At 37.6% G+C, this 20,641-nt stretch overlaps 3 protein-coding genes across 5 annotated transcripts in view; 1 reads left to right on the top strand and 2 right to left on the bottom strand.

Annotated features, from left to right (window-relative positions):
* LOC111866123 (MIP18 family protein galla-1) overlaps positions 1-5,448 on the bottom strand; it is a 13,943-nt gene extending 8,495 nt beyond the window's left edge. The window contains exon 1 of the mRNA XM_023854757.1: positions 5,117-5,448. Coding sequence (XP_023710525.1) covers positions 5,117-5,324 — 208 coding nt within the window. The 5' untranslated portion in view covers positions 5,325-5,448. The remainder of the gene's footprint in view (positions 1-5,116) is intronic.
* Positions 5,449-10,758: 5,310 nt separating this feature from the next.
* LOC111866115 (maternal protein exuperantia) overlaps positions 10,759-20,641 on the bottom strand; it is a 13,257-nt gene continuing 3,374 nt past the window's right edge. For all 3 annotated transcript variants that reach the window (XM_023854731.2, XM_023854730.2, XM_023854732.2), the window contains 3 exons: positions 17,077-17,363; positions 16,054-16,383; positions 10,759-11,849 (listed from right to left, as the gene is read on the bottom strand). In XM_023854731.2, the coding sequence (XP_023710499.1) occupies positions 11,172-11,849; positions 16,054-16,383; positions 17,077-17,352 (1,284 nt within the window). In that variant the 5' untranslated portion in view covers positions 17,353-17,363 and the 3' untranslated portion in view covers positions 10,759-11,171. The remainder of the gene's footprint in view (positions 11,850-16,053; positions 16,384-17,076; positions 17,364-20,641) is intronic.
* Positions 19,150-20,097, top strand: LOC111866148 (histone-lysine N-methyltransferase SETMAR-like). Its single transcript, XM_023854804.1, has one exon. It carries the CDS (start codon positions 19,150-19,152, stop codon positions 20,095-20,097), a length of 948 nt encoding a protein of 315 aa, XP_023710572.1.

Here is a 20,641-nt window from a genome sequence, read left to right as displayed (position 1 = left end):
TATAGCTTATTAGAAATAAAATATAGGGGTATTAAAAATAATTATAATAATATTAAATTATTAGAAGTATAACTTATTCTACATATCTGCATATCAGTAGTTAGTATTGCAGAATTCTTCATTGAAGAAGCATTCAACTGAATAATAGCATCTATTAATAAGTTCTTCAGTTCCTCTTTAAACTGGTTGTTGTCACCTATTTGTTTTGTGTTGTCGGGCAATTTGTTGTAGAAGATGCCACCTGCTGCTGGTGGTTTACTCTTATGAAGTTATAAATTACATATCTATGATAATTATTATTTCTTGTGTTATATGTATGTATTTGTTTATTTACAGTGCAGTTACCATTTTCTTTTGCATATAAGATGGTTTTTTGAATGCATAGTGAATATATTGTTAATATTTTTAATTGCCATATGCCAGAAGGGGGTAAATGAAACCATAATACAACATTCTTCTTGCATTGATATCAAGTATATTAGGTAGTCTATTAATTATAAATCATTTATGGCTAATTCTAGTACAGGTGTTTTCAATATGTACTTCCCAGCTTAGGTTACTGTCAGTTATAACCTCAAGGAAATTAGTACTTTTTGAGCTGAGTATTTCTCTGTTTGTTATTAGAATTTTTAATTCACATTCCTGCCTGGAAGAGAATGTAGTGTGTTTGGGTTGGATTTATAAATAAATTGTTTCAAAATATTGCTCTGTTAAGCCTGCTTTTAAAATTGTTAATCAAATTTAAGTAGTCCCACAAATTCCAGCGTATTTTAAAATGTTACATGAAGAGGTTGGAACCGAATTTAGTGCACTTATGTCTCACACAAATGTATGCTGGTTATCATGAGGAAAATTCCTAAACTGACTGTTGTGATAACAGTTTTCTTTGAGAGAGAGATCTGCTAGTGTGTACAAATTGTTTAGGAAAATAATGGGCTGTACATTTCTAGATTCTAAATATATCATAACTTGCAGATTGTTTGCACTGAAATTAATCAGATAAACTCTTAGTACAAGCAAATATGGTGGATATTCTCATAGCTCAAGACAAAGTTGCTGGCTGCCTTAGTATGTTCCAGCTTTACCAATATAGGACAGAAGCAGGCTATATATCCATGCTGCTATAACTGACAAATCTGAGGCAACTGAACAGAAATGTTCATTTGCAATTATCATAAGAGAAAAGCAGCATTTCTTGGCCTGCATGAAGATAACATATTAAGAGTAGATTTTGAGGGTTCTGATGTGACAGCTCTTAGGCAGATAGTTGGTTTAGAATACCCAGTTCTTTGATATTGCTCTCAAACTTTAATCTTATTGGCCATTGTGTGCCACTCTGAGGCTGGCTGTCTTTAATAGTCAACATCGAAATGAAGGCAAGGAATACATTCTTTAAGAATATTCCATCAGAATATAAGAGGATTGAGAAACAAAACAAATGAACTACAGTGCGTACAATCAAGTGCGCGCCGCGGCTGCAATTTGCCGTGAGTCATACCACCGCAGAACGGATGCAGTCGCGGGGAGGAGTTGCAACTCTCCCCGCGACTGCATCCGTTCTGCGGTGGTATGACTCACGGCAAATTGCAGCCGCGGCGCGCACTTGATTGTACGCACTGTAGTTCATTTGTTTTGTTTCTCAATCCTCTTATATTCTGATGGAATATTCTTAAAGAATGTATTCCTTGCCTTCATTTCGATGTTGACTATTAAAGACAGCCAGCCTCAGAGTGGCACACAATGGCCAATAAGATTAAAGTTTGAGAGCAATATCAAAGAACTGGGTATTCTAAACCAACTATCTGCCTAAGAGCTGTCACATCAGAACCCTCAAAATCTACTCTTAATATGTTATCTTCATGCAGGCCAAGAAATGCTGCTTTTCTCTTATGATAATTGCAAATGAACATTTCTGTTCAGTTGCCTCAGATTTGTCAGTTATAGCAGCATGGATATATAGCCTGCTTCTGTCCTATATTGGTAAAGCTGGAACATACTAAGGCAGCCAGCAACTTTGTCTTGAGCTATGAGAATATCCACCATATTTGCTTGTACTAAGAGTTTATCTGATTAATTTCAGTGCAAACAATCTGCAAGTTATGATATATTTAGAATCTAGAAATGTACAGCCCATTATTTTCCTAAACAATTTGTACACACTAGCAGATCTCTCTCTCAAAGAAAACTGTTATCACAACAGTCAGTTTAGGAATTTTCCTCATGATAACCAGCATACATTTGTGTGAGACATAAGTGCACTAAATTCGGTTCCAACCTCTTCATGTAACATTTTAAAATACGCTGGAATTTGTGGGACTACTTAAATTTGATTAACAATTTTAAAAGCAGGCTTAACAGAGCAATATTTTGAAACAATTTATTTATAAATCCAACCCAAACACACTACATTCTCTTCCAGGCAGGAATGTGAATTAAAAATTCTAATAACAAACAGAGAAATACTCAGCTCAAAAAGTACTAATTTCCTTGAGGTTATAACTGACAGTAACCTAAGCTGGGAAGTACATATTGAAAACACCTGTACTAGAATTAGCCATAAATGATTTATAATTAATAGACTACCTAATATACTAAATATGAATGCAAGAAGAATGTTGTATTATGGTTTCATTTACCCCCTTCTGGCATATGGCAATTAAAAATATTAACAATATATTCACTATGCATTCAAAAAACCATCTTATATGCAAAAGAAAATGGTAACTGCACTGTAAATAAACAAATACATACATATAACACAAGAAATAATAATTATCATAGATATGTAATTTATAACTTCATAAGAGTAAACCACCAGCAGCAGGTGGCATCTTCTACAACAAATTGCCCAACAACACAAAACAAATAGGTGACAACAACCAGTTTAAAGAGGAACTGAAGAACTTATTAATAGATGCTATTATTCAGTTGAATGCTTCTTCAATGAAGAATTCTGCAATACTAACTACTGATATGCAGATATGTAGAATAAGTTATACTTCTAATAATTTAATATTATTATAATTATTTTTAATACCCCTATATTTTATTTCTAATAAGCTATATATCTAATCGGTTGATATTATATTATACTTATTTTTAATACTTCTATTGTTATACTTCTATTAACTTATATTTATTACCATTATTGTAATATCCTATATCAATGTATTTTTAATCTCCAGAATGAATAAGAATGAATGAAAGAATGAATTTTACTAAGACTTGGTGGAAGTGTATATCACAGTATATCCATATGCACCAATGTGCCTTCACACCATAATGTAATTCCATCACTGATGGTACTCCACCAGTGTATATACCAACCAATTTTGCCACTGTAAATTCTTAATGGCAAATAAATTCTGTAATGTTCTTTTCCATGTCCAGTAGTGGCCAGAAATTCAGAGAACAGGAATTTCTCTTTCATGTGTCACCTTTCATGTACTTAGCATTAATAAGTAATTATTTACAGGAGGCAGCGAATATTTGTTTGTTTGAATGCTATTCAAAGTAGAAACTAGTCCCTGGCTCTGCAATTACTTGATCCATCATGACTGCTTATTTCAGAAATGTGGCCTTTCTGAGTGATATGTGATCTAGCTTCTACACCAGTGCTCCCAATGAACAAACCTCACTGTTTCAACCACACCCTCTCCAAATGTATGTTTTTACATTTAGCATTTTGGAGAATAATATCATAGGCAAATACAAGATGAACTAAACTTTTTATAATGCTGTTTATATGGTATTTTGTATAAAAGACTTTCAATTGATATTTGTATATATATTTTAAGAAACGAGTTTACTACTGTCTTAATGTCTAGTTGATGTATTTGTATTTGTATTTATTGTAAGTTCATGAGATCCAAAAAATGGATACAGAACATGTCATAACATAATTATAGAGCATAGAAATTACACAACTAGACAGTACAATGAATACAACAATAAAAGTTATCTATTTAGATATTCATCCACAGTATAAAACGTACGAGTGTTCAAGAAATGCCTTAATACAACCTTACACTTTTCAAAATTATTAGATGTGTTCTTGATCAGTATGGGAAATTTATTAAATATTTTTATACCCGCATTAGAAACTCCTTTTAGATAAATAGTTAAATTAGCTTGAGACAGATACAAATCTCATCTTTGTCTAGTATCAGTATTATGAGAATCAATGTTTGATGGAAAAAGAACTTTATTTGGCAATACAAATAGTAGTAAAGTAGAGTAAAGCTATCCCTGTAACAGGCCGTGAAGGCCCATAGGGTTGTGAGACGTTGAGGGTCCCACATTATCTAGACAATCGGCTCGAAGATGGTTGTAAGGTTGTCAGCCTTACACCCCAGGAAAGTTATTTAATTAATTCCTGGTACTCGTTTCTATTAGAGGCTGAGTCGACCCCCAAGGCCATAGTGCGGCAGGACTTGAACCCGCAACCTTCCGGCTTGTAGCATAGCCCCTCAACCAACTACACTACTGTGTACCCCTTACAAATATTAATAAAACTACATATTGTGATGCAAATGATAAAATATTTAACTCTTTAAATATGTTTCTACACGAAACTCTATTGCCATATCCCAACATCGCTCTGATAGTCTTTTTATGGAGAAGAAAAATAGTAGAACTGTGGTGCAATGCCTGAAAGACTGACAATACATATCCTTAGAATATAATAAAAAAATGTTGAATAAAATATATTAAACAATTTCCTAATTTCACTACTGTTTTAGCTCACTTTAATAATCATCAACATCTTTTCTAGCGTTAGAGCTATTACAGGTATTACAAAACGGGAACCTCGCTTCGCCTCTTCCCCAACTTCCTGCACTTCGAAATAATTTCGAGGAACCTGCTAAAGCTCTCCAGTAGATATGTTCAATGTAATAATACAATTATAAAGTTCCTTGTGAACTTCTATTAGCACTGTATGCAGCTAAACAAAAAATATGAAAAATTGCCCAGTCATATCTACACGCAGGTTAAAAACCGCTAACACAAGCGTTACAGCACTACGTAACTATGTTTTTTCTTCAAAATAAATTACGAAAAGTAAGTTATATTCTCATTCAAACATGATACACGAATGAATCAATAAGCACCTTACCATATATTGTTTCCTTAAGATCTTCGTTCTTTTTTAAAAGTTCTTCTTCAGATAGTGTCGAAAGACAATCTATGTTTGGAGTTTTCCTTGCGTGTTCAACACTGTGTGGAAATATTTCACTCTCAGGTGCTGGGCTTTGATCGTTGACACCCAACAACTTCTTAGACTTTTGAAGTAAAGACAGAAACATTTTCACTTTCATATCCATGAACTTCCTCTAAAAGGTTAATTTTCCATTTACACGTTTCTGAACGTTTAAACTCACATACCCGATACATGGCATGATATTACTATACGAATAGGCAAACCAGAACGATTTCCATGGACACAATATTTACCTCTTGGTGTGTGTTGGCACTACACAATTTGCTTGGGAACAATTATGAAACAGCTCGCCACGCAGTTAAACTCATGTTCGAATGTACTATTCTAGTCAAAGTCAAAGTCATGTTGCAACTGACGGTCAGTCAGTTTGTCGGTCTTGGTGTCGAGCCCCAGCTGAGGCTCATGACCGCTCATGAGCAGATATTTATTTTGAATGAAAGTTACTGTCTTGTCCCAACACGCTGTAATTTTGTGGTATCCAAGAATACAGTGCAGAATGTGGAGCATGGTTTTGTGACATACGCCTACCTCAGCAGCTAACTCCCGTGCAGCCCATTGACAATCGACATCCAGCAAAGAAGCAAGAAGCTGAATTGTGTGGTTGTCATCATGGGGTTGTCCTGAATGACGGCTGACCTAAATGGCATCCCTTCCTTCAAGGAACAATTTCACCCATGGTGCCACTGTGCGATATGGCAAAGCAGCATCACCACATGCTTCTTGGGTCTCTGATAAGAGTTTTGTGCACTACAACCTCGTGCAACTTCAATTTTTATCCAGGAGCGTTGTTCTTGTTTCATAGACATGTTGTTAGGGTGCTTGAACTGGGCTCCTGCACTTCAAGACGATGCACAATGCAACTCAATGAAACAAAACCAGAGCCACTCACTGCACTACTTCAACTGAACTTCTGCTATCAGTTACAGATGGCGTTAGTGCCACCTGATGCACATTTTTCATGTTACAGCAGTGTTGCCACTACTTATTATCCAACCCTTGTATTTAGTTTCAAATAGATTAAAATTAAATGTCCATACCATTTTTGTAGTTATCTGCTTGATGTGTACACAGGGTTCACCGCCAACATCATGTAACTGAATCTCGCTTTTCTATGGTACTTCTTGAAGTACCCGAAACATGATTCATGTGTTTGTTTATGACTTTAGAAAGGGCAATTGCACTGGAAGTGCTTGGAACTGAAGAAGGGAACAAAGACTCTGTAACCTTCCTTGAACTGCAATGCTTTCACTTTTCTCTCCTTTAGTGAAAAGCCTGAAATATCTTAAGAGTTCAACAAAGATGTGAAACTTGCCAGCAGAGAACCAACTGATTTTATTGCTTCCAACTGGTTTATGGCAGCAGAGAATGCAAAAATATTTCAAGTGCTAGAAGCAGGGGTGATTTTATAATGCAGAACTATTCTACGAAGGAGAAGGGAACAATTTTTTACAGTATGTATCAACATTACAAGGAAATATTAAAACTAGAATATAAATTTCTTGTCTACACATTTTCAAATCATACGCTATACTTTGAGGCACTATGTTCTTTTCTGATAAAAACAAAGTTAATTCCATTCATTTATCATAAAAATTGTATTAGGTAAAGCATTTTTAAATACAATGTAAGCGTCCTAACAAGCAATGACATTTAAATGAAAAGCAACAACAGATATTTAAATGCACACTAGCAGTGAGCATTTAAATAAACTCCGACCAGCTCAACCTACCGCCATGTTAAATGTCAGGACCAAGTTTCACACCCATACAGAACCACAGGCAAAATAATACTTTTCATGTTCTAATTTTTATGTTTCTAGACAGCATACAGGAAGACAAAAGGTTCTGGACTGAATGGTAGCAACTACTACCTGAATTCAATCATCTCTTATTTTCCTCTTGAATCAAATTTTGATTTCTTACTGTCATTCACAAATATATGAACTGTGCTAGATTTTCAAAGTATCTTTTAGCTGTCTCTATGTCATGATTTTGCCCTGCATTCTGGTGATGATGCAGAAACATATAGTTTTCTCTACATTTACTTCTACACCAGTCTCCTTACTAGCATCAATTAAAGTTTCTCAGTTTTTCTTCATGGCATCTATGTTATCACCAGTAGATTCACCTCATTCACATAGATCAGCATCCTGCGTTCCACTTATTTCAGTCCAACCGGGTTTTCCTGGACATTCCCAATGCTATTCTCTAAAGAAAAGTTGAAAAGCTGTGGCAATAAAGCATCTCCTTGTTTTAGACCATTCTAGATAGGAAAATTATCAGAAAAATATTTACCTATATGGACTTTACTTACATTTCGTTTAAACACATTTTAATGAGCCTAAATAATTTCATGGGTACCCCAAACTCTATGAAGATATTGTACAATTCTCCCCCTTTAACTGAATCATAGGCTTTCTTGAAGTCTATGAATAGCTGATGTATTGTCTCGTTGTACTCATATTTTTTCGCCAGTTATCTGATGAACGCAAATATGCTGATCAATTGTTGATCTGTTATATCAAAACCAACACTGATGAACCCCAATAATTTCGTTCATGTATGAACTCAACCTTAAGAGGATACTGGATGAAAAATTTTATGAAGTTGATATCAGTGATACTTATGTAGCTGAGCCCCTCTTGAGGAGAAGCCAAATCTGCAGCTACTCAAGAATTTCCCAGCATTTTATTGAACCCAAAGGTTCATTATTGTGTTCACAAGAGCCCTCCACTGGTCCCTATCCTGAGCCAGATCAATCCAATCAATGCCATCCCATTCCTCTTTAACTTCCATTTTAGGCAGCATCTACATGAGCACACAAAATGCGTCCGTTGTAACGAATGTACTTTGCAGAATGCGGTGCATAGTTTTTGTCTGCAATGAAACTACACATCACATTCTGCAGCTGTGTGGTGTCCTCAGCAAAGTATGTTGTTACAATGGACGCATTTTATGCGCTCGTGTAGATGCTGCCTTAATATCATCCAACCACCTATGCCTTAAGTCTTCCCAATGGTCACTTTCCTTCGGGCTTTCCCACCAATATCCTATATGCATTCCCCTTCTCCCCATTCGTTCTACATGCCCTGCCCACCTCATTATCCTTGAATTGATCATTCTAATCATACTTGGAGAAGAGTACAAGTTATGAAGCTCCTCATTATGCAGTTTTCTTCAACCTCCTGTCATTTAATCCCTCTTCAGTGCAAATATTTTCCTGAACATCCTGTTCTCAAACACCCTCAGTCTATGTTCCTCCTTTAATGTCAGAGACAACCTTTCACATTCACCCAGAACCACAGGCTAAATTAGTTTTGTATATTCTAATTTTTATGTTTCTATAGAGCAAACGAGAAGACAAAAGGTTCTGGACCGAATGGTAAGAAGCATTACCCGTGTTCAATTTCCTCCTCAATCCGGTTTTATTTGTTATAGTCGTTCTCAAATATATGAACAGTGCCGCATATTCAAAAAATCTGTTTCCTATTGTTGTCATCATTTTGTCCTGCATTCTGGTGATGAGACAGCAACATATACTTAGTTTTCTGTGTTTACTTCTATACCAACCTCCTTACTTGAACAATTAAAATTTGTCTGTTTCTCTTTATGGTATCTATATTATCAACCAGCAGTTTCACATCATCAACATACATCAACATCTGATGTGTCCTGTTTAATTTCAGTCCGACCTGGTTTTGATATCAGTGATATCCCATGATAATTACATCAATCAGTTTTATCACCCTTCTTGTGAAATGGTACAATTACAGACTCATTTCACTGATCTGGCAAACCTTCCTTATTCCAAATTGGCCAAAGAATGTCAAAATTAAAAAGTAAGACAATGCCAGTTTTCTTTGGTGTCAAAGGAACTTTTATGGCTGAATACATTTCACCACGTCAAATCATGAATCAGAAATTGTCAAAACTGTGAGAAAGAATCTGAATAATGGAACGGTGGGAGAATAGTTGCACTGTGCACTGGGACAATGCTTCAGCATGGTGTCCAATTAGTTTGACAGTTCCTACCTCAAAACTAAGTTCTTGTACTTGATCATTCCCCTTACTCACTCAATCTCCGGGTCACATTTTTTCTCTTTATTAAATTAAAATGTTTACTGAAAGGAGCATACTTTGAATCTGTCGACATCCACAAGAAAGAAATGACAGCTGCTGAAGAATTTTCACAAAATCATTTTCAGATATGCTTCTTGGCATTACAGGAACACAGGTGTCCAAGGAAATTATATGGCGCAGTAAAATCAAAACGGGTCACCACGCATAATTCACACGGCGCTAAAGTTGGCAACATTGGAATTTGCTTATGGTACGAACATCTGGTGGGGACTCAAGAAAGCACAGTAACGAGCCCTTGCACACTAGTCGTTTATTGTGCTGGAAGTAAGGTTAGCGCGACATGTGGTTGTCCAACATCAGTAATGGAGGTGGGTAAAGACGAACAGCGAAGTGTAGTGCGCTTTTTGACTGCTGAAGGAGTAGGACGACAAGAAATTCATCATCGCATGTCTGTTGTTTACAGCGAACACAGCATGCTGGCAATGCAAAAGATATTCTGAGAAGGACGTGTGTCACTGCAAGATGATGCTCGCACAGGACAGGCTCATCGTGTCATCACTCCAGATGTTATTCCTGCATTGGATGATCATATCTGGGCAAATTGACGGATCATTGAGGAAGAAATTAATCTTTTGATGGGAATAAGTCACGGTTCCGTACACGCCATTGTGATAAAACACCTACTGTACCGCAAAATCTGTGCGAAGTGGGTTCCACATCAACTCACGCAGGAACATAACACTTTGCAGAAACTGAGACGTGCCATAAATTCAAAACACCCTGGAATGCTATTGAACGGTATTATCCTTCATGATAATGCACGCTCCCAAACTGCCAACTGTGTGAGGAATATGCTAGAGATTTGGTTGGGAAGTGCTTCAACATCCCCCCCCCCTACAGCCCAGATCTCTCCCCGTGTGATTTTCACATTTTTGGAGACCTGAAGAGACACATTCGTGGACATCGGTTTGCACTGGATGAAGATGTGTGTGGCTGGGTAGAGATGTGGTTCTGTAGAGAGCCCACAAGCTTTTTCAAGGATGGGATTGACTGTCTTATGTCCCAATGGGATAAATGTATTAACAGTTTTGGATTTCATTTTTGAGGTAAGAAATGTTCTTTAATATGTTTTGGCTTCTAACCCATTTTCATTTGACTGCCCCTCATACTTTGAAAGAGATAAGTTGTTTAAGGGTTCAAATGAATGCTGTTTATCGGTCTTGTAATTTAATACTCATCCTGTGTTACAGATGTATATTACGATCCATCACATGATGCTACATAGTCTAGAGACTGACAGATTTTTAAAATAAATTTAAAAAAGAAACAGAAGAAAGATTGAAGTTTATTGCCTTGAAGTAAGAGAATAAAGGCAGGGCAATGACAGTATTAGCCTGAAACACAAGAAACTGGAATGAGTTCTGGTTGAAGACCTGCTGAAAAGAAAGAGGACACAAATCTTCTAGACAAATCATTCTTTATTTAGTATTGTTACAATGAGATCTGAATATTGATTTAGAATGACTGTGAACCAAGTTTTCTCACTGCTTGTGAAGAATGTTCCAGAAACTGCCTGTGGAACTAAAGTTTCCTCACTGGCACATACAGTGCCCAAAATTAACAAACAAAATAAGAGAAACAATTTATTCCTTGCATCACAAAATATTTAATAAGACAAATAACAATCTTGGGCCATAGCTAATTAAAACAAAACAACTGATATATTTTCTTAATCACTTATATCATATGAACATTAACAAAACAACTTTATTGAACAAAGGCAACAGTGGCATCAAACAAAAACTCGTCCTTGGTAAGGCACTCACAGACATCCTCTAGAAACTGATCGAACATACTTAGCATATTCAAGTTTAGGATGCAGTGGACTCAGATGCAAGGGTAACCACTGACTCAGATGCAATGGTAACCACTGAACCAGTAGATAAGGAATGTTTTTGTGGGGAAGCAGTATTACTCTGGGGAGAATTGGTACTGTCAGTGGTGGTATTATCACCCAATGAGCTGGGAGCTTTGATAGGTGAGCTAGTTGTAGTGTCTGGGGTGCTGGATCCACTTACATCTCCAATTCCAGACCTATTTTCCTTATTCAATTGAGATTTCTCAGTTTTTGATTCTGAATTTGGGTCAAAGTGGCCCACTAACAGTTCATGCAATTCATCTACTTCTTTTGGTTTTGCCTGTGCCAATTTTGAAGCCAGCAATTGGGCAATGCTTTCCTTTCCATTCTTTGAATATGTGGCAGAAAGCATTGGATAATCAATCCCTGCTTCAGCAAGAATTCTGCGTAAATTGCTAGCACGTTGCCTCTCACGCCTGTTTAGACGAAGCAACGGACCAAACACAGGACGCAAAGAGTTCTGACGCTCCAACACAGTCTTCAGTCTGGCAAGTTCCATCTGCTCTTTGGTTACAGTAAGTGTAAACTGACGTATAGCTTCTGCAAGTCCATGATTTTCTGAATATCCTCCATCCCGACTGCCTTGGTTGCTTTCTGGGTGGTCTTCCCCGGCACAGAGGTGTTGTACTATCTGTAACCAGACCTGAAGCTATGCATAATGTACTTGTGAGCAATCACTAGAGCTAAGATTTTTGTGTTAATACATATTTTAGTTCTTATTATGTAGATGCTAAAAAGAGTAAAAATCTCCATGAAATGCAGCTTTAGTACTGCTACAGCTGAATTTTATTGTACATATTTTTAGATATTTTGGCACTTCCCACATATTTCTTGGAATATTACATAAAACTATATATTTCATAACAGTTTTCTTTACTTGCATTTTAAACTGAAAAGCACCTACATTTTTTTGTATTTTGATTAAATACCTTATTAACAGTCTCCTCCACCCTTCCAGAAAACTTCTTCTAAATTGACAGGGAAACCCAAAAAGAAATTACCTCTTTTGTAAAGCAGAGTAAACTACAACCCCCAGTTAGTTTCACTCATTAGTGTGACCTGCACACAGGGGGTTTTTTCTAAGAATTTGAATGATGTTCCTTTGTATTACAGTTAAAATCCCCTCCCCTTTCACCAAACATACGTGTCCACTACTAACAACCTGTGTTCTTGTTCTGAAATTTTTTGAAGTGACTTTAGTTTTGTATGAGCAGTTCAATGAGTTAAGTTCAAGTTTGCATATTCGATATCGTTATGGCACTGGTTGCATCTTCTCTGGCATCAAAGTTAAATCTGTGGGTAAAAAGAGATGATTCCTTCAGAGCCAACAGTAAAACTGTAATATGTCTGGCTTGCAACAGAAGTATTTGGTGTTCTATGAAATCATAGTTGGAGCAACATGTACAAAGCACATTACATATGAAGAACAAGCAACTGAGTTCTTCAAAGAAGCAAGTGCTCTTACCACAGATGCAGCAATCTTCAACCTCAAGAAATTAATTTTTCAAGCATATGTGCAATTAAGAGGCGTCCATGAATATCCTCTGGTTTAAACTCAAAAGGCCTGAAATTCAGTCCTTTTTTGGGAAATTACTGCAAGAAACATATTCCAGACCAGTCAACATTTCAAAAACTTTATCTTCCTATCCGCTATGAAGAAACCTTGGAAAACATAAAGAGGTAACACAGAAGTTAGCTTTATATGGGATGCTGTGGACAAAACGATGAATACCATAGGTTGCTTTATTGCAAACCTTGTGGCTGGCAAGTTAGACATTGAAGTTCTTTGTAATCCACATTTGATTTGCTCCATAGTTCTGCATCACATAAATCATTCCACTGTTGCAAGGTTTGTGAATGACAGACTTAGTGTTGTGGCCTACCATAGTTCATGAGGAGAAGGTGCTGCAGCATATGAGTATACGCTGAAAGCTTCAACTGAGTTTACAGGCTTTTATTCTAATTTGATTCATTTTACTTTCCTGGCTCATGGACTGCAACATGTTGCTGAGGAGGTTAGACCCAAGTTATCCCAAGTGAACAAATTAATTTCAATGACAAGAAAAGTGCTCTTAAAAGTCCCACATCGAATGCAATTCTATAAGCAGCACTTGTTAGATGCACCCCTGCCCCTCGAACCAGTGCCAAGAAGATGGGGAACCTGGACAAAGCAGACAACTTTTTGCAGTGAACACTTTGAAACTGTGAAATCGACTGTAGCCAAGCTTCCCTCCGAGTCAGCTGTTTCAATGCGTGAATCCCACAGTGCATTCACTGATCCAAAAGTGGCCTGTTCAATTGCCTGCATTTGAAGCCATTTCAGCTGGCTTCCATAGAGTATAAAATGGTTAGAAACCCAGAGACTTCCTCTGCAAGAATCTATGGACATAATGAAAAATGCAAGTGAAAAGCTTAGTGTTGTGACAGGAGAGGCTGGTGAAAGTGTGTCCACCACGTTGCAGGCAGTGTCAAAAAGAAATCTTGGATTTTCGACAATTACCCGTGCTTGTCAAGTACTTAACGGAGATGATATAGTTCATTCTTTTTTTAAATACACATCACTGACATCTTGTGATGTAGAAAGATCCTTTACAGCCTACAAACACATTCTATCAGATAAAAGACAATCAATGATCCCCGAAGATATGGAAAATATTCTGTGTACTGTGCATAAAAAAATCAATGATTTTGTCAAAAGACTGTAAATAAAGGTGGTCTGCATATTGCTTTTAGCAATGTTACATATTTTAATGAATCCACATGTTTTACTACATATTTCAGAGTTTTTCTGTTACATAATTATAATACTGCATGAAAATCCTAGCTCTAGTAATCACATATGATTTGCACAGGTTACTGGACCTAACTACAACAAACACACTTTGCTGTAATACAAGAACCACAGAGAGTGACAAGGAGGATGTAACATGTAACATGTGTGTACCTTCTTAGTGGATGATCTGTGTTCAAAGACAACACATGATTATGGGGTTTTGTGTTATTGCTGGAAATTCTCTTTTTCCCACGGGAATTCTTTCAACCCTCTGAACATTACATAGGAACTTGGGGCTAGGCCTAGAAGCCAAGGAATTCTGTTTGATAACATTACACACCTCTATAATGCCTGCATAGTATTCAGCAATGACCGCAGAATGCCATAGTATACTGGCCATTATCTTTCCAGCAGATTATTATATGACTGTGAGTGGTTTCCTTCTGATTCCATTGCATGACTTCCTATAGGCAAGAAAGTGTTTGATAATGTTTAGAGAGCTCTATATACTCATTACAACTTTGAAACTGTTGTCAACTGTGAAGTTACTACTCTTGATACAAGAGATGACCAAGAACAAGACTGAGCTCTTAAATGCAATACACATAATTACAAGTGGTATTCTTCAGAGCTCATTAAACTTCATAATGAGAATAATTAAATGCAAATCAGTGGCAGTCTTACATACTGAATTTTAAGAAACAGTGCAGAAATGTTTATAGGATACATGGTAAATTCCATTTATGATCTCAAGCAAACTGTGTTTTACTGTGAACTGATTTTGCAACCAGAATTACCTAAGTTTTGGTGGAAATGTCTCATGTAAAATGTCAACAAAATCTGTGATATTTATACAATACAGGTATTCATGTAGGGTCTTATTAAAACCAAGATCTGTTATGGATTAATATAGAATTTCAACAATATCACAGAAATAATTTATGGGATACATGGTTCATTTGGTCTTACGCAAACCAGGCTGAAAATAGAAGTCCCAACAGTTTAGACCCTAATACCATGTCACAGATAAATAGACAATTTTCAGATAAGGCATTTTTTCTAACTGTCCAGAATGTTTAATAATCTGAATATATTCTCAGAATCTTTGCATTGTAATGATCCCTCTATCTTAAATTAATTACCTTTGAAACATCTGATCAGAGTTTTATTAGGTGGTAAGGAAGTGAACACTTCCCAATAATGTTAAAAATATAACCAAATCATCTTGGGAGTTTTGTCTTATTTTGAGAAAAATGTAGTCATGATTGGTGGTCACATTTTGCCATATCCATAACAAGGGCCGTGTTCTGTTTGGTCTCTTATTTTATACACTCAGATGAACTAGAAGACACCTCATTGAAGAGTTTCATTTCACGTGTTAGCTAGAATATTCGTTGCCTAGGAATTGATAGCTGTTGACTAGCAATGAACGCTGGTTTTCACGCCATGTCTTGATAATGCGTTACCTAGGAAGTGACACTTCTCTATGCAGTGGGTTCACCCGTCATAATATGCATTTCCAGCACTTATACTTTAACTTCAGCATTGTAATGCTTGCAATACTTGAAGTTACTGTTGGAGAAACCATAAACTTTTTGAAATCTGTAATATTCTTAAAACAATTTTGTAATGTATGTAAGATTTGAGGTTTTCACGGTGGTGACTATGAAGAAAGCAGTCTTCTGGGATATGGCGTCATGTAGATATTGTGTTAACCGACGTTTCAGAGGAATGTATCTTCACTGAAGATTTGACTAGATATTGTGGGACCATAAAAAAACAAGTACTTCTAGATCTACTGACTATATCAAAATACTGGATCAACCTCCTTTAGCGAAAAGTCATATGTGCTAGGATCCTACGGAACAAGAACCAAAAGCATTACAGAGTGTCCAGGAAGGGCTAAAAAATATCCATAAATATCAACTCAAAGAAAGGAATTATCAAAGAAGTCTCTGCATGAGATGGAGGAACATTTTTACAGCTAATATTTTATGACTTTTTAAAATTGTAGGATAGGTACAAAGTATATATTTTGTGGTGATTTCTTCATTCTCTTTACCTGGAAGGCAAGGCGTGCTCTATCTGCAGCATTGTCTAGGTCCTCTTCATTATTCAGTAATACACGGGACAACGTGCGTAGTGAAAATGAGTGCACAGTTTTGGCACATTTTATCTCAGCCACTTTGTATCCATTGGCAAAACCCTTCACTATAGCAGAGAACCTCTCAAGCAGGTTGTACTTGTACAATGCCTCCAGAAGAAGCGGTGCTGCCACCTTGCGGGGCTCGTGACTTACAAGAATCACACCATCTCTTGCATTACCTTTTATATCTTCTAGCCACTGAATGAAGTCTGATAATCCAAAAATCTCGCTTTTAGTCTTTAGAACCTGTAACCAACAGACTTATACAGACAGCACAAAGACATCACATGGTCTGATCACAAATTAATTAGTTCACCCTAAAAAGTGTATAATGGGATAAGAACTTGGGAATTCTTAATTTCCAAGTGATGAAATGCCTTCTTATTTCTGACCAGCATGTTTAAAAGACAAAATTAATTCAAACTACACAGGTCATGGATATATTGTTATCATTCACACAATTTTGAAACAATACAATACAATACACTGAATATATTTTTGACTTAGACCATTCTTGAATAACCTGCCTCATGTTAAAAAATGCACAAATTTAAAACATTTGTTCTATCCTGCGCAGTACTTTCTTTATTGCCAAAACAAATTAAGATGTGAAACACCGTTTTTAATTGTTTTATCTATCCCAAGTCAAAATTAGTTGGGAGAGTGCCTCAAGATGAAATGATTGCTAATGTAATGGTTCAGATCTGTACTTTTATTCTCATTCACTGCAGTGTTTAGAAGTTATAAATATTATTAACTGGCATTATATAATAGGTCTCTTTCCCTTCCAGAAATATGATTCATATTCAGTTATACATTAGCTGGGTTTGTCTCATATTCTTTACTGAATGATTTATTGTTTGCCCTCCTGTGTTAAGTAAGAATCAAAACATGAGAAATGTAACCTGTTGAAGCAGTAATGTGGTCTGTACAACTAACCTTTCCAGTCCTGGAGTCCTTGAGCATGCGATAGCGACCTACAGTAACAACTCTAATGTTATGTCTGCGCCGAGCTGCAGGATTTAAATCACGAAATGGCATCACATACTGAGAAAAACTAACTTCAGGAGCGAAAGCTGCAATCTGGAATATTTCATCAAGCAGTCGCCGTCCAGTAGTGTCCACATCCCATCCAATGAGGCTATAATCACCAGGTGGCAGGCCTGACACCTCTCCACCCTCAACTCCATTCTCCTTCACAGTTGTAGAAACCATTTTCCAATAACCTGCCATGTATGAACAACAATTTTAGCCATAAAAACATCCACCACAAGCTGTCAGACGCTGTAAACTAATGTAGCTGAATATAACGTACATTTCTTTCCCCAAAATACCAACCAAAGAAATGTATACAATTGTTACATATTTATTATAGAATATTGTTTACTGCAGTAATAATTATTTTCACGTCATTATATGTAAATACGAGGCTTGGAACTTTAATAGTCGTAGCTATTTATTTACAACTGATATAAAACAGATGCATGGTTTGAAGTTTTACCGTCCTCCAATGTAGTCACCAGCATTGTGTGCAACCCATTGCCAGCAATGTGGAAGTCATAGAATACCTTTAGCAGTGCCTATTGTGTTGACAGTTCAAATGGAGCGGTCTACTGACTGAAAAATCTCTGGAGCAGTTCTGAAGCGAATTCCACGAAGTGGTTCCTTCATCTTAGGAATCAAGTTGAAGACAAAAAGGCTTAAGTCCAGGGAGTATGGTGGATGGTACAGCACTTCCCAGCCTCATCAATTGAACAAATCAGCCACAGCTTGCGCCGCATGCGGCCGAGTATTTTCCTGCAAAATGATGGGTGGGTTCTGCAGAAAGTGTCGCCGCTTCTTTCTCAAAGCTGGTCACTGGTTGTGTTCCAAAAATGAACAGTAATACTGCGCACTGAGGGTCTATTGTCAGGGAATGGTATGGGTTAGGATAATACCATTACAGTCATACACGAGAATCACCATAACTTTCATATTGCTGGGGTTCTGACGAACTTTTGATTTTCGTGATGACCCGTAATGACACCATTCGTTTGATTGGTGTTTCATTTGTGGCTTATACAATTTGGCCCATGTCTCATCCAGCGTAATGCTATGGCGTAAGAAAGCCTCTCCTTCGCGCTCATAGCACTCCAAGTGGTTACGAGCAGCGTCGTATCATAGCCATTTCTGCACTTCCGTCAAATCATGTGGAACCTATCGTGATGCAATTTTTCTCATGCCCAGGAGTTCCTTCAGAATGTGAAGCACAGTCCTCTGCGCTAATCCTGTCTCTCGGGCCAGCTCACGAATCGTATGGCACTGATCAATCTCCAGTAACTTCTTCTTCACTGACATTAGGACAACCTGGCCGACACATGTCTGCCACATTTTGGCATCCCTCGTTGAAGGCTTTTACCCACCTTGCCACTGTTCTGTAAGGCAATGCAGATTCCCTACAAGCCTCTTGAAGACCTTGATGACACTGCTGTGCTGTATGGCCTCTGGCACATTCACTTTTTATCCAAATCCATTGTTCCTGTTTTGAACACATCGCGACAACACTACATTAGACCGCCAGCTAACACAAGGATCTGTTCTTCTCGTCACTGCACATGCGCGTGATATGGGAAGGGAGAGTCCATTTGCTCTGAGGTAAGGTAGGTATGTAACTAATGTGTGGTATAAGCGACATTACTTGGTTCTGTTGCATGGTGTCTCTACAGTAGTGTTGCCACTATTAAATTTCCAACCCTTGTGTGTGTGTGTGTATATATATACACATATATGATGGGAAGTCACGTTTTAATTATCACCACGAGAAAATCATAATTCCAAAATATCATTCTACATAGGAGATAGCCCATTTCCTGAGCTTGTCGAACAGTCAAATTTTTCCATGCTAAGTGGACAGAGAGAGCCACTGCAAGGGGCAGAAGCAAATTGGTGACGTCGGTTGAGAAAGTGGAGGCTCGCGCTGTGATATGGGTCCTGCATTTGCAAGAGAAGTCTGCCAGGGAGATCCATGACCAGATGACCGCTGTGTATCAGGAAGGTGTACCATCATATGACACAGTGGTCAGGTGGAAGAGGAGCTTTCATTGTGGAAACACAAACCTTGAAGATGAACCCAGAAGTGGAAGACGATCTCTCGTTGAGGAAGCGGGAATTGTGACACAGGTGGAAGCTTTGATCCTATCCGATAGGTGCTCAACTATTGAAGCTATTGTTCATGAGATCAGCAGGAGCCATGGGCCAGTTTTTGACATCATCCATGATGAATTACACGTGACAAAGGTCGCTGTGCATTGGAAGCCACAACTGCTGACACCAGTTCAAAAACAGCAATGGATGGATGTGACAAAGAAACTTTTGCAGTTGTGTCAAGACAAAAAGGTGGAATTTTTCGACTGCCTGATCACGATGGATGAAAGCTGGGTCTATCATTATGACCCTGAAACAAAGGAAATGAGCAAACAGTGGAAACATGTAGACTCACCGCCACCAAAGAAGGCCAAATCCCAGCCGTCAACAGGAAAGGTAATGTTGAGTGTGTTCTGGGATCGGCAGGGTGACATCATGACCAACAACGCACAAAAGGGTGTCACAATCACTGGCAAGTACTACTGGAATCTTCTGAGAAAATTACAGGAGGCAATCAAGAAAAATCTATGTGAAATGCTGGGAAAAGGGGTGCGACTTCTCCACGACAATGCACTGGCTCATGCTACAACACTAGCTGCCAGTTTGGGATATGAAATTCTTCTCCCATCACCATTTTCACCAGTCCTGGCACCAAGCAACTTCTTCCTCTTTACGCAGCTAATGAAGCCACTTCGTGGTAAGCGATTCCAAGATGTCATTTCTGCAGTGGAGGACTTCCTAGACAGTCAAAATGAGACCTTCTATAATCAAGGTATTCAACAGCTAAGGCATCGGGGAAAATGTGCGGCCTTGGAGGGGGAATATGTAGAGGATTAACTCACATACAATTTCTTGCACCTGTGTCTGTTTCTTCTGGGTAATAATTAAAATTCTATGAATTTGAATTGTTTCATATTTGGTCCGTTACACTATCAATCACAAATTGTCAATGAATAATCCGTCGAGTGTAACAACGTTCTTAGGTCACTTATTTATTTCACTCGCCTTACATGTTTCGGTTCAAAAGAACCATCATCAGAGGCACGTTACAAACACATGAAACCACTGGCATTGTATTGTACACAGTATGTAAGCTGCGTGATCTGCTACAGATGTCGGAGTGTAAAAGCACAACACTTTCTAGTAACGTTGAATGCATGTACACCTCTTGCATTCCATCCAAAGAATGCTCTCAAATTGAGCTGTCAATGTTAAAATATTTAAAAGCTTAAAACATTTGAAATAAAATTTGGCTCCTTCTTGTTGATTCGTCCCGGTGATGGGAATTGTCAACCTGAGGTTGTGTATGCTTTTGGTCGGATGTGTCTTACGCGTTGTGTGTTGTGTACTGCCTGCAGTTGTGTACTGCAGTACACAACAC

Source organism: Cryptotermes secundus, unplaced genomic scaffold (genome assembly GCF_002891405.2).
Source record: "Cryptotermes secundus unplaced genomic scaffold, Csec_1.0 scaffold318, whole genome shotgun sequence".
NCBI lineage: Eukaryota > Metazoa > Arthropoda > Insecta > Blattodea > Kalotermitidae > Cryptotermes > Cryptotermes secundus.
The sequence above is the reverse complement of the archived record's forward strand: the minus strand, read 5'-3'. Positions and strand labels throughout refer to the sequence as shown.

Excerpts from the sequence above, each read along its gene's own strand:
- LOC111866148 (XM_023854804.1), top strand. The coding sequence starts at position 19,150 with ATGACCGCTGTGTATCAGGAAGGTGTACCATCATATGACACAGTGGTC.